Below are 15,161 nucleotides of genomic sequence, written 5' to 3'. Positions count from 1 at the left end.
GTGCTTCCTGACAGTTACTCTAATTTTTGTTCGTATGAAATCCCTTGAGTCTCACAATTTCTATCAAGCTCAAATAATGTATGCAATCTGACTAAATTTAATCCCTTCATCATTTTAAAACCTCAATCATATTTCTCTTAGCCTGTGTTTCTCTGAAGGGAAAAAAAATATTCTAATTCTTGGACTTTCTCCCGACACCAAGAGCTCAAAGGCTTGTTATCATTCTTGTCACCCTCGTCTGGACCTTCTCCAGAGCCTCATTAACCTGCACATGTTCCAATTTAAACTGGACACAGTTACTGGTGCAGAAATGCTAAAGCCTTATAAGCCTAAGTGCAGAGAGGTCTTAATTTTATACTCAATGGCGATAGCTACATAACCTAAAACACTTGCTTACTTTCTAGTAAAGCCACCTCACATTGGTTGTGTATATTTCTAATGAGTGATTAAGGGCAGGATTTTCGGGTCATCAGGCGGGCGGGGCGGGGCGGGACGGGCCCTGGAATGGCCGAGAAATGGCCCGCCACCCGCGATCAGCCCCCGAAAGTGATTTCATGCTGGCTGGCCATTCAATGGCTAGCCAGTGTGAAACGCAGGCTGATATGCTCTGCGCTGCTGGGGTGGGGGCGGGAGGAGGGCGAGTGTTGAAGTCTGCAAATGTGTGGGGGAAAGTGCAATGAAAGCGAGAGCTACCTCAGGGAGCTGAAGTATTTTAAACCAATGAATAAAGTTTTTAAAATTCTGCAAAAATTGTCCACGCAGCAGACTCACTTATCTAAACATGTATGTTTAAAAAATTCTGCCCCCAAATTTTTTTTAAAGTTAATTACAGAAACCTCAGCCCGCCCATGGATGGGGTTTCCTCAAAAATCCAAAGGCTGCCTGGTGAATTTGCCCGCCTGCCAACCATAACATTGGACAAGCAGCGAAAAATACATATTAATTAATTGATTATTGGCCTTTATAGGCCTCTTAACTGTCAGCAGACGCACTGTCGACTCTCGCGCGCATCCGTCGACCGAAATATCGCCCGAGTGTGCAATGACGTCATGCGCTATTTCACGCTTGGGAATGTTGGGTGCATGCCTGCATGCCGAGCAGAAGATCCTACCCCAAGAATCGGCCTCCCATCCTTTCCCTAATTCAATAGCCTTAGCAGGAATTTCTGTGTGGTAAAATCATTGCTGGAGTTTCTCTGACTTATGGCACTAAATTTATCTGTTACACCTGGGCACTTTCCCCTAACTAGTCTAGATCAGTCTGTAGCCTATTGATTTGGTCTAAATTGCTATTTAAGCCTGTAGGAACATACACCAGAGTTAAGTGAATGCTAGCTTTCAGCGACCCTGATGGCTTACTTAAACATCAGCTTGGGAGCTGGAAGAAAATGGCTTTTCATAGGGCTTTCACAGCTTCAGAAACAAAGGGAAAAACCGTCTAAGATTTGCACTTAAGTGCAGCAGTGTGAGTGAAAATAGACATTTCACTCGCTGGCCACAAGGCGGATATTTGCGCCATATCCCAGTGCGTCACGCCTCATTAATAATGCATTCATGCATTAAATAGTATCACTGGCAGGCAAGCTTGGATTTGTCCACCACGCAGTGACCTCAGAGATTCCTCACTCTGGGCGCCATATTTAAAGCGCACCAGAGCGCTGCCTACTTGATGTTTACAAACCAGGACTGCTCCAGGTGACAGATGGCTCCGAAAGCAAAGGTGACAGCAGCCCTCAAGTTTAGTGACACCTCTCTGGTGTGCCTGCTGAATGCAGTGGAAGGCCACCGTGATGTCCTCTACCCCAGCTCTGACCGCAGAAGGTCCACCAGTGTCACTAATTGGCCTGGGAGATGGTGGCAGTGGTGGTCAGTGCCATGGGAGCACAGAGGAGGTCAGCCAATGCTGGAAGAGGATGAATTATTTCATCCGTTCCACCAGGGTAAGTCAACCACCTCATCACTTTCAACTCACACACTCCCAAATCCATCAGACATCCACAGGGATCTCTCACCTCAAGGGACAACACCACTAACTCTCACACACACCCTCACACCTTGATCAGACTCATATCCTCTGGAGCTCGCATCCTCATCCTGTCCCTGGCTCTGCTCACCACACAAACATTCCACACAGTGCCATGCATCCTGCTCACACTCACTCCATTTGTTTTCATGCAGGAGAAGCTGGCTCACAACAGCAGGGAGGGGTCCCAGACTCGGGGTAAGGTGGCCGACATTAGGCCCCTCACTCAATTTGAGAAACGTGCCATCGCGCTGACTGATGAGGACGTAGACTGTATCTGCGGCAACGGTGAGGTCGGCGACGAACATCCACATGTGGAAAAACTCAGCAGGTCTGGCAGCATTGGCAGAGAAGAAAAGAGTTGACGTTTTGAGTCCTCATGACCCTTCAACAGAACTAGGTGAATCCAAGGAAGAGATGAAATATAAGCTGGTTTAAGGTGTGTGTGTTTTTGGTTTGGATTTCCAGCATCCGCAGTTTTTTATTTTTATCCACATGAGGATCCTGCACCAGATCATCCCTCTCTCAACACAGCTGTAAGTACTCTCTCTCTTGTGTTTGACTATGCTGCCATGCACTAATTATTCCTACTTTGGTTCACAGGGAGCTCTGCTAAACAACCGATGCACTCAGCCAGTCAGTCCCTCAGCTCCATCCAAGTCTTCACCTCCAGCCAAGAGGACACCTCCCGCATTGAAGAGATGGAAATAAGCAGCCTGGAAGACCCGTCACAGCGCTTACCCACACACTGCACCAGCGCAGAGACACAAACCTTAGTGGGACTTAGATCTAGAGCAGGCTCAGGTTTGCAGTCTGGTGGCCACTGCACAGATACGTGTCCGTAGCAGGAGGGGGCAGGTTCAGCCAAGCTCCCTAACTTTTGGAGGACTGCTGGGGAAAAGTCATCCATGAGGTCCGAGTCAGATGACGAGCTCTGGATTCAGCCTTCCAACTCATTGTGGAAAGTCAGCAAAAGGCAGGGGAAACATCACGCTGACATTTGGAAGCCCTCAACAGAATGGCATGCGAGTTGGAGGAGGGGTGCCCACATGTGCATGCATGGAAGTCTCCATGGGAAGGATAGTGGACACCATGCAGACTTTGGTCCAGCAGAACATGGAGGTGCATGCAGACCTGCACTCCATTGCGGTCGCCATTGGGAAGTTCCTACAATGGCAATGTGAGGGGGAAACAGGGCACCTGATGTCCCTCCAGGTGCTCCCCACCTTACGGAGTCTAGCCTGGGCCCTTGGGCATCCGAAGGGAGGAGAAGCGGCAACTGGACACCCCTGGGTCATCCAATCAAGAATCTGAGAGGCTGTCCACTCTCTGAGTCCCCTTTGCCTGTGACCCCCTAATCCTTGTCCTCTGTCCCTGCAGAGCGAGCAGCTGGTCTACAGGAGGACAGCCAAAGTAAGTTGGGGCTCTGAAGACTTCGGCTGTCTGGGGGACACATGCCAAAGCCATCAGAGGCAACAGGGACAAACATTGCACAGGCTATCTTCACCTATCCTGTGGATGTCAGGGCAGCACCTATAAGAAGTGGTAGGCCTAGAGAAATTTTGATCACATGTGGTTGCACAGGTGATTTTGTCACTTTATAATCTGAAACTATATTCACTTCCACTGCACGTTCATCTGGACATTCCACCACCGCGCCCCCCACCTTATTTCTTCCTCCGCCCTTACTCCCTCCTCCATCCTCACTACTTTCTCTCCCCCCACCTCCTAATTCCTTCCTCCCCAGGGACACCAACACTCCCACCCACCAGACACCTTTCCCACTCCGAGCTCCCTCCCTTACACATCCCCACGTGGCATCCTCCCTCCTCCTCCAGTACTCTCTCCTCTACCCAGGCACCTTCCTTCAACCTCCCAGCCTCACCCCGCCCCAACACCTTTGTCCCCTCCTCACAGCCTCTGTGCACCTGACAGCTTCATCCCCTGCCAACCCCTTCATTCCCAGCCTCCCAACCTCACACCCCCCGATACCTTCAACTCTTGCCCCCTGCCCAACCTCACTTCCCTGCCAGCAGTACACCTTCCTCTCCCACTTGTGCCTAGACCTTCCTCCCCACTCATTCGCAGATCATCTGTACGAGCTCATTGCGAAGTCTGAGAAGTTCCAAAGCAGACCCAAAGCATCAACGAAGACCATGGAAGACGGTGCGAGCCCTTGGTGAAATCCATGAAGGTCCGAAGCGTCAGTAAAGTTGAAGCTGCTGCGTGGAGACCTCCCACTTTCTGATAGCTTCTTCATAGTGGAGCCATGTGCATGAGGATCCACCCACCAAGCAATGCACCTGTTCCTCCAGGCTCCGGTAGCTGGATGTCCATGATTTGAGCAAGGGCCTAAAACTAAGTCCTGACTTCTGCACGTCTCACTTGTCCAGACATGTTCTGGGCTGGCGTGTTTTCCCACTGGTGTAACTGTAAATCAGGCATGGGGGGGATGATTCCGGTTGGGCCCTATTTTACATCTTATTGCCTGGATGCAAATTGGGTTCACTCCGGCCTCCACCAGGATTCTCAATCTGCCATGATGGACACCATCAGAAGATCCTGCTGTGATTTCACACTAGCATGAAACTGATTTATGACCTTCTCTCCATAACTGACCACTCACACCCGCCACGACGCCCACCACCAATGGGAGTGAACAATTCTGTCCAAAATAATATGACATCCAGTAACTTAAATATGTTGCATATGAATTGGAAGTCTTCAAGTTGTTTGGCTTAGCTTTCAAAGAGTGGGTAAAGAACCTGAGTCCATTAGAGGGGCCCACTGGCGGCAAGGGCTGCCCCCGCCGAAATACCCCTTCCTGCACTTTACACTAACCCCCTCTACCCCACTCTCTCCAGGGCCTATCTGACTGGTACCTTTGAGCTCGCCTCACCTACTTGTGCTCAGAAACTCCAGCAATGATCCTTCTCCTGGTACTTACTGCAGGACCAATGTGGCCACTGCTCCCAATGACGCAGCTGGTACCTAAAGCTGTTGAGCCCTGATTGGCTACTGCTCTTAGAGGTGGGACATCCACCTTTCAGGCCCTGGGAACCCTGAACAGATTGGGATTTAATTCCATCAGGGCTCTCAGAAATGGCCACAGAAGGATTGCCACCGGCTATCCCACCAGTGGACGTGCCCACCGCCACAACCATTAAATTCCACCCATTATTTCTCCCTAAGACAAAAGCAAAATACTGCGGAAGCTGGAAATCTGAAACAAAAACAGAAAATGCTGGAAAAACTCAACAGGTCTAACAGCATCTGTGGAGAGAAAAACAGAGTTAACGTTTGGAGTCCTTATGACTCTTCTTTCCACAGATGCTGTTGAGTTTTTCCAGCATTTTCTGTTTTTGTTTCATTATTTCTCCCATTGAGTCCTGAGCTCAATAACAAACTACCCAGTTCACACACTTGGCAGCCATTAGCTAATACTGCTAAAATGTCCCAAAGTTCAGGTTAGCAGTATTTTAAATCAGCTTTTTAAAAGAAAATAACATTTTATGGCAGTGAAGAGTAACAGTGCAACCACTATTCTGATACTGTAAGCCCTCAATTAAAGTTGTAGTTGCACTCCTGAAAATCACAACTTTAAGTGAAACATCTTTAAGCGAATCATGGGTTCCCAGAGATAAAAACAAAAAACTGCAGATGCTGGAAATCCAAAACAAAAACAGAATTACCTGGAAAAACTCAGCAGGTCTGGCAGCATCGGCGGAGAAGAAAAGAGTTGACGTTTCGAGTCCTCATGACCCTTCAACAGAACTAGGTGAATCCAAGGAGAGGGGTGAAATATAAGCTGGTTTAAGGTGTGTGTGTGGTGGGGGGGTGGGGGTGTTTGGGTGGGGGGAGAGAAGTGGAGGGGGGTGGTGTGGTTGTAGGGACAAGCAAGCAGTGATAGGAGCAGATCATCAAAAGATGTCACAGATAAAAGAACAAAGAGGTGTTGAAGTCGGTGATATTATCTAAACGAATATGCTAATTAAGAATGGATGGTAGGGCACTCAAGGTATAGCTCTAGTGGGGGTGGGGGGAGCATAAAAGATTTAAAAATATTTAAAAATAATGGAAATAGGTGGGAAAAGAAAAATCTATATAAATTATTGGAAAAAATAAAAGGAAGGGGGAAGAAACAGAAAGGGGGTGGAGATGGAGGAGGGAGTTCAAGATCTAAAGTTGTTGAATTCAATATTCAGTCTGGAAGGCTGTAAAGTGTGGACAGACCGCAGGTGTTCTGCAAAGTGGTCGCCCAGTTTACATTTGGTCTCTCCAATTCCGCAAGAATGACCCAAACCTCCCTGTTGCTTGCCATTTTAACACTCCACCCTGCTCTCTTGCCCACATGTCTGTCCCTTGCTTGCTACATTGTTCCAGTGAAGCCCAATCCAAACTGGAGGAACAGCACCTCATCTTCCGACTAGGCACTTTACAGCCTTCCGGACTGAATATTGAATTCAACAACTTTAGGTCTTGAACTCCCTCCTCCATCCCCACCCCCTTTCTGCTTCTTCCCCCTTCCTTTTGTTTTTTCCAATAATTTATATAGATTTTTCTTTTCCCACCTATTTCCATTATTTTTAAATATTTTTAAATCTCTTATGCTCCCCCGACCCCAACTAGAGCTATACCTTGAGTGCCCTACCATCCATTCTTAATTAGCACATTTGTTTAGATAATATCACCAATTTCAACACCTCTGTGTTCTTTTGTTCTTTTGCCTGTGACATCTTTTGATGACCTGCCCCTATCACTGCTTGCTTGTCCCTACAACCACACCACCCCAGTCCACTTCTCTCCCCCAACGCAACCACCGCCCCCCCCCCCCCCCCCATACCTGAAACCAGCTTATATTTCACCCTTCTCCTTGGATTCACCTAGTTCTGTTGAAGGGTCATGAGGACTCGAAATGTCAACTCTTCTTCTCCGCCATGCTGCCAGACCTGCTGAGTTTTTCCAGGTAATTCTGTTTTTGTCATGGGTTCCCGGAGTTAGGTTCCTTCGGACATTTCTTGCCCGGAAAAATGAACATACAAGTTGAAATACTGTACTATACATGTGCAGCCCATGCAGATTATTAGCTGGAATAACATGCAATTTAAAACAAATCACTGAATATAACAGAAATACTGTATAAATTCAAATTAGCTAAGACTAAATCAGCCAAACAAGCCCTGAGTAGCAGAGCGGGTGACTTATCCAAAACACTCCTGAAACTCAGCTTAAAATTTTTGCTAGCCTTTCTTTCTCCCTCTCCCCCAGCCCTGCATGGGCAGTGACTCAGCAACCCAAGATTCTGGCCAACTCCCAGTCCATGGCTGCACCTGGGTCCGGAGGCTAGTTCGCAAGGGGCTGAACCACTGAAATATGGGGGCTGCAGATGGAGCTTGGGTGGTGCTGCGGATGGAGTCAGCAAAGGTCACAGGTGGAGCTGGGGTGAGTTGCAAATGAAGCCAGCAATGGGCACATTTGGAGTCATGGTGGAGACGGGATGTCCACACATGGAAATGCTGGGGGGGGGGGGCTCCAAAAATTGAATGGAGAAGGGGCATAAATGGAACTGGGGTGCACCACAGATGGAGCGGGGGAGGGGGAGGGGGCACAGGCAGACTGGGGGTGGGGCAGGGCCACAGATGATGCTGAGGGGGGCCGCAGATGGAGTTGGGGGGTTGTTGCCATGGATGGAGCCGGCTGACGGGGCATGACGGGGGGATGCTGAAGGAGCCGGGTGTGGCCACTCCCTTCCCTACCCCTTCCACTTAACAACCAAATCGGTAGCCGGAAGCTTCCCACCCCTGTTCCTGGACCTTGGGCCTCGCTCTCTCCTCGCAGCCTCGGCTTTTGGTGACAGTGACGGCAACTCTGTCATCAGAACATGGTGGAAATGGCCCAGAGTGCAGTGCGCAGCATGGCCTGGCAAGAGTGCAGATGACATAAAACCAAAAATGGCGACGCAAATCGGAAAAACAGGCCCTGAAGAATAAACGACGTTAAAATGAAACAATGTTAAGCGGAGTGACTTAAAGTGGGAACTTACTGTACCAAATAATGGAGGCATGTAGCCCATTGGGGTAAGGTGTTTTTAAGTGAACATGGAGAAAAGAGCAGAATTCCACAGGTGAGGTAAGAGTGACTACCCTTGATATCGGGGGTAGCATTTGACCAAGTGTGGCATCAAGGAGCCCTAGGAAAACTGTAGTCAATAAGAACTTAAGAAGTAGGAGCAGGAGAAGACTAAACAGCCCATCAAGCCTGTTCCGCCATTCATTATTATCATGGCTAATCTTGGGCTTCAACTCCACTTTCCATTGGAATCAGGAGGGAAAACTCTCCATTGGTTGGAGCTGTACCTTGCACAAGGGAAGACGTATGTGGTTGTTCAAGATCAATCATCTCAGTCCCAGGACATCGCTGCAGGAGTTCCTCAGGGTTGTGTATTGGCCCAGCCATCTTCAGCTGTTTCATCAATCACCTTCCCTCTATCATAAGGTCAGAAGTGGGGATCTTTACTAATGATTGCATAACATTCAGCACCATTCATGACTCCTCAGGTTTGAAGCAATCCGTGTCCATATGGAATAAGACCTGGGCAACATTCAGGCTTGGACTGATAAGTGGCAAGTAACATTCACACAATATAATTGCCAAGCAATGACCATCTACAATAAGAGAGAATCTAACCATTGCCCCTTGACATTCAATGCCATTACCATTGCTGAATACCCCACTATAAACATCCAGCGGGGGGTGGGGGGGGCGGGTGGGTTGGTGCGCCATTGGCCAGAAACTGATTTGGACCTGTCAAATAAATATTGTGGCTGTAAGAACAGGTAAGAGGCTGGGAATTCTGCAGCATGTAACTCACTTCCTGACTCCTCAAAGTGTGTCCACCATCAATAAGGCACAAATCCGGAGTATGATGGAACACTGTCCACTTGCCTGGATGAGTGCAGCTCCAACAACACTCAAGGACAAACATTGGTACCCCATCCACAAACATTCACTCCCTCCACCACCGACGTACAGTATCAGCAGTGTGTATCATCTACACGATGCACTGCAGCAACTTGCCAAGGCTCCTTACCAGCACCTTCCACGACCTCTACCACCTAGAAGGACAAGGGCAGCAGGGAACACCACCACTTGGAAGTTCCCCTCCAAGCCACACCATCTCGATTTGGAAATATATCGCCGTTCCTTTATTGTTACTGGGTCAGAATCCTGAAGCCCCTTCCCTAACAGCACTGTGGGTGTACTACACCACATGAACTGCAGCAGTTCAAGAAAGCAGCTCACCATCACCTTAGTTAGGGGCAATAAAGGATGGACAATAAATGTTGGCCTAATCAGCGACACCCACATTCCTAGAATGAATAAAAATAAATAAGTAAATACAAAGCTATCATTGCTCCAAAGTAGAGCATGAAGCTCTGTTATCTACCATTGTAGGATATTGGAGGTAGGAGGAAGGGGCGGATATGAAAATAAAGGAAAAGGGAAACTTGCCTTCAGCCCATCCACATGGCTTTAACAGAGGTGGCTCAGGAGGTTACTCATGACCAATGTGCTCTCAGAAGGCAGGCTCGTCATGCAAATCTTTTAAGGTTGCTGTGTGTCTCAACCACAACTTTATTTTAACACCTGCAGGCAGAGATTCCTGGGCCTCAGGAATCTCGGCAGATGAAAGGAAGTGAGAAGGGCCAGATCCCGTGGTAAATTCCTTTATGGCACTCATTGTAGGCCAGGAGGATCAGGAGTGCTGTCCCATCCCACCAAGATTATCTTTTAAAAAATCCAAAATTGGCTGACTCCTCACCGATGTGTGACTTCACTTAGCTCCCCTCTAATGTCCAACTCCTCACCTTCACTCCAATATCCACCTCCCTTCACATCTCCCTGATGTCTGACTCACTTCCTCTCAATTTGCAATGTCCAATTTCACTCATCTCCTTCCCCAGGCAGTGCCCAAGCACCCTTACTAGCCGAAATGGTAATGTTGGACTTAGCAAATCCCCACCCCTGCTTGATCTCAAACCTGATAAGCAACCAGCCTGTCAATTTATTGGGTGGGAAACCTGTTGAAAGTATTTCAATCAGGTTCTATTGCTAAAGTCCTCAGGGCCACCAGGTTTTTTTTGACAAAAATCCTCCCTCTGACCCCAACATTTTTTTTAGCTCCCATTATCGTCGGGCCCACAGTCACTGATTCACGTCCAGATGTAAAATATAAAAACGCATCTAATAAAATGCTTCGGTCCATTAGGTACTCTTTGGCAAGCTATAAGACACTTAATTGAAGTCTGAACAGTGTTTCAAATCAATCAGAATGACTTATGTTTCTTTGTATATGAACTGCTTACACATAAGCTGCTGGCATTGCTACATAAATAAGTTGCCTTGGAGAAAATTTACCGTAAACTACTTCAAAATATAGATTTCCATTATAGTGTGCTCTGCGATAGCCCGTTCACGGATTTATCAGAATCTGCAAACTGCCTGCTGTTATAGGGCTTTTCTCTTCAGAATACTCTCTGGTTCAAATAGTCTGGCTGTGATAATCATGTTATATAATTTCCTTATGCTTCCTGTTGTGCTGCTTTCTGTTCCATCATATTACTTATTGCAGTTTCTATGATTCAAATTATGCCACATAAGAGAGATCTGGGGTCCAGGTGACACAGGTACTGGCATCAGACTGGCATCATGGATTGTGATGAGAGGCTGCACACCTGATTTGTACTTCGCTATTCATTGTGCTTATGCCAAAGCAGCTAATTTTTAATCTTCAAAGACAGTTGAGGGAAGGTTGGTTTGATTAATAAAAAACTGCATTTGTAAAGTGCTTCTCACAATTTTAGAATATCCCAAAACACTTAATAGCTAATTGTGTACTTTTGGAAGTGTGGTCACTGTTGTATTGTAGGAAACCTGGCAACCAATTTGCACATAGCCAGGTCCGATAAACAGTCCTGAAATAATGGCCATCTCATCTAATTTTGTTGATTTAGGTAAAAGTATTAACCAGGGCACTGGAGACAACACCACTCTTCAAAATAATGGATCTTTTGTGTCCATCTGTAAGGGTAGACCGGGCTTCCATATAAAGTCTCAACTGAAAGGCGGCACCTCCTCTGGTGCAGCACTTCCTTCAAGGGGACTTTAATCTTCATATAGGCTGGCAAACCAACTGGCAAAAATAGCTTAGAGGAGAAGTTCACAGAATGTATTCAGTGCAGTTTTCTAGAACAATATGTCGAGGTACCAATTATGAAACAGGCTATTTTAGATCAAGTACTGAGTGATGACACAGGATTAATTAGTCATCTTAAAATAAAGTATCCTCTGGGGAGGGGTGATCATAATATAATTGAGCTTTATATTAATTTGAGAATGATGTGATTATGTACAAAATTAAGGTCTTAAATTTAAACAAAGTCAACTTAAGAGTTATGAGGGGCAAGTTGGCTGGGGTAGATTGGGAAATTATATTAAATGATGTGATCAAAGAATCATAGAATGGTTACAGCAATTAATTCCACCCTTTGCGTCTGTTCTGGTCCTCTGGAGGAGCAATGCAGCTGGTCCCGCTCTCCTAACCTATTCCAGTAGCCCTGTCATTTTTTTTCTCTTTAGACCATTACCCAATTCCCTTTTGAATTGGTTGAATCAGTCTCCAACACACTCTCAGGCAGTGTATTCCAGATCCTAGCCACTCGCTACATTAAAAAAAGATTTCCTTTTTTGCTATGCAATAAATTGGTGTCTTCTGGGTCTTGACCCTACACCAACGGGAACAGTTTCTCTCTATCTACTCTGTTCAGACCCCTCATGATTTTGAACACAGCTCCAGTTTTTCTACTCCAAAGGGAAAAGCCACAGTTTCACCAATCTATCCACAAAAATGTAAACGCTCATCCCCGAAACCAGTCTCATAAATTTTTCTGTATCCTCTCCAATGCCTTCACATTACTCCCATGTGCAATGCCCAGAACTGGACATAATACTCCAGTTGAGACTGAATCAGTATTTTATAAAGGTTCACCACAGCTTCCTTGCTTTTGTAATCTATGGGCAGAATTGTCTCAGTTTTGCTGTTTTACCCAGGGGCTGCAATGGTGGTTTTCACTCCATATCATCCCAAACCCGCCACATTATTTATGCATTCCTGGGAAACACACCATTTCCATGGCAGGCGGGTTCTTATTAGCCCACCTGCCATCACCCCGCCACTTCATCACACCGGGCATCATAAGTCCAGCTGTGTGCAAACACTTCAGTGCTTCCAGACCAGGACTACTGCAGATGTCCACGAGGGGCAAAAAGACTACAGCCCCCAGGTTAATGACAATCATTGGAATGCCATTTGGACGCCGTGGAAGCCTGTTGTGATGTCCTCTACCCTGTGCTGTCTTCAGGATGGGCAGCGGCATCACCGATCCAGCATGGCAGGTGGTGGCAGTGGTGATCAGTGCCAATGCTACACAGAAGAGGTTAGCCATCCAGTGCAGATAGAGGATGAATGACCTCATCTGTGCAGCCAGGATATGGTAACCATCTCATCACTCTAAGCTCACACACTCAAGCCCATCACACATTCACTGGCATCTCATTCATTGCCAGCTCAAGGGACATTACCACTCACTCTCTCTCTCTCACATGCCCTCACATGCCCATCTGGCCTCATCTCCTCCGGAGACTGCTTCCTCAGCCCTCGCCATCTTGAGGCCACTTGCACAAATCAACATGTGCCCTCACACATACCCTGGGATACCCCCCTTCCCCAGTACAGCCCTCATCCTGCAACTTCTTCCCTTGCCTGAGACCACTTCTCCCCATTCCCTAAGTAAGCCCTATCCCTGCAGCTGTTGAAAAGCCACCCACATATTGGTAATCTGATAGGTAGAGACTTGCTCGTGAGCCCCCCCCTAAAAGTGATGTGGTGCTGCCTGTGAAGCCTGCCATTGATGACTGCGTGGGCTGACTGAAGCAAAGTAGGCAAACAAACTTTGAAGTCCCGAGTGAAGTGCAGCACGCCATTTGCATGCCTTAGATATGCTGTTGTGAAACACGTCGGTGTGTTTTCCTGCCGATGTGGGCGAATGATCCAGAAGGGGGTGAGGGGCTGAATCCAGCGGGCTGGCCTTATAATGATATACATATGTATTACAACGAGCTTCCCGAAGTCCAATGGCAAGAAATGCAGCCTGCCGTCAACAGGTCTGAGCAGACCATCGCAAACTGGTCTCACGACATTGTGAAACTGATTCTTCGCCTTCTCGCCATATTGTCTGCTCACACCCCCGAACACACCCGACGCCAGCAGCATGGAAATACCCGGCCACAGTTACATTAAGATTAAAAAGATTTCATACAAAGTTTAAGAGGTTCCTGGGATGTATGTCAAACTTCTTAGTAATTTTAAGATATAGCACTCCCCTTTTTTGGTGTTACATGAAGTTTCTTCATGCAGAAAGCTGTTGGAATATTGAATAAATTGGGAGTTGATGAGACTTAGATAACTGAATCATGTAAAGGAAAATTGAATAAGTATTTGAAGACCAGGAAGATACAGGGTTTTGCTTTTAGATAAGCAGAGATAGGAAGTATTGTTGAGGAGCAAGTTGGTGGATATACTGGGTTTAAATTTACTGCTTTCTATAAAGCTTTGCTATTTTTTCTTTAAAATTAATCAGACAATGAGATTGATTTGCCATGTACATCTATGCATTGGTAACTAATTTTACATCTTACTGTGTAAATTTTAATCTAGGTTACACCAATATATATCACTTACCTTTACTTGGACAATTACAGTAGCTAACCCTGGAGGCATGCTTCCCCCGCTGTCCAGTGCCTCAACAACAAAAGTGTAGCTTGCATCTGCAGTAGGTAGAGTTTCATAATCCACAGACTCTAAAATTGACAATTCTCCTGTCCACTGATTCACGGAAAACAGTTGTCTAGCCTCATCAGTTCTTATATGGTAAGTTGCATTTGGACCAACGTCAGCATCTGTTGCCTGAAACAAAACAAAATGATGAGAACAGTACAGGTGTGCTGGTCAGTTCAGCACTCTCATTAACTGAGATCTTAAGGATCTGGCTCTATATGTACAATCACTGTATTTATCTTTACAACAGACCATAATCTCGAATCAGATGAGAAAACTTGCATGTTTAAAGGCACGCTAACATGGAACATAAAGCATAAATATTTTTGAAGTTAAATGGTTACATAAATGGGAACATGTTTAACTTTCGTAGAGAAACAATTATGAACCAATTCCTAATAGATTTAATGGTTGTCAATCAAAATGGTGGTTAAACATAATTTTTATTTGGGGAGACCTTTAGGGGAGTAGTTCGGTCAATTACACAACACATCTAATTTCCTTTGCATTCACATCAATCATTCACTACCCCCTCTTATACACCCCTGCCGAGGTTCACAGTTCCAACCATGATGCAATCAACAGGGAGGGCAGAAAATCAGCCAATTAAGGCGTGCCAGTAGCATTGCTTCTTTCAAGCATCAAGCAACACAATTTCAAGTTAACTGGTAAAAATGGTGAAAAATTTCGTAATCGTTTGTGGAACACACAGTTATTTGCAAACATTCTATTAAAATTGGGAAAATCACAAGTTAAGTGCATCTACAAAACCCTGCTTTATTGTGTAGTTTGGAAACTATACAAAATGTCATTTTTCTAAGCTTAGTAAGTTTAAATTTAGCAAAATAAAAGTAAATGAAAATGAACTACTTGAGAAGTGTTTTCCTGTAACTGATATACAAGAAAATACTTTCATTGTATTTTACATTCAAATATGACTAGTGACAAGATTCCAACATAATATATACATATATTCCAGCAATATTATTGCCAAAAAATATGACCAACGAACACAATTATAAATATGTTTCACGTGTTACCAATTTGAAATGCATCAATTAGAATACAGCAAGGTTCCTCTGACCAGGGATTCTTTAAGATAGAAGCTTGCTTTGATCTAAAGATGATTGTTAGTTAAAATATAAATGAAGATTGCAAGCCATCAGCACCAGTGAAATACTCTGAAAATTTGATTGCATGTTAAAAAGCATTCAATAGCAGTTATTTTCCTTTCATATATTTT

General features: G+C 45.7%; 1 protein-coding gene across 1 annotated transcript in view; it reads right to left on the bottom strand.

The window, feature by feature from the left end:
• The window catches only part of pcdh15b (protocadherin-related 15b), a 1,048,074-nt gene that overhangs the window by 307,192 nt on the left and 725,721 nt on the right, over positions 1-15,161 (bottom strand). The window contains exon 22 of the mRNA XM_041210329.1: positions 13,823-14,047. Coding sequence (XP_041066263.1) covers positions 13,823-14,047 — 225 coding nt within the window. The remainder of the gene's footprint in view (positions 1-13,822; positions 14,048-15,161) is intronic.

Source organism: Carcharodon carcharias, chromosome 17, assembly GCF_017639515.1.
Source record: "Carcharodon carcharias isolate sCarCar2 chromosome 17, sCarCar2.pri, whole genome shotgun sequence".
In the NCBI taxonomy this organism is placed as follows: domain Eukaryota; kingdom Metazoa; phylum Chordata; class Chondrichthyes; order Lamniformes; family Lamnidae; genus Carcharodon; species Carcharodon carcharias.
This window is presented reverse-complemented; position numbering and strand designations above follow the sequence as displayed.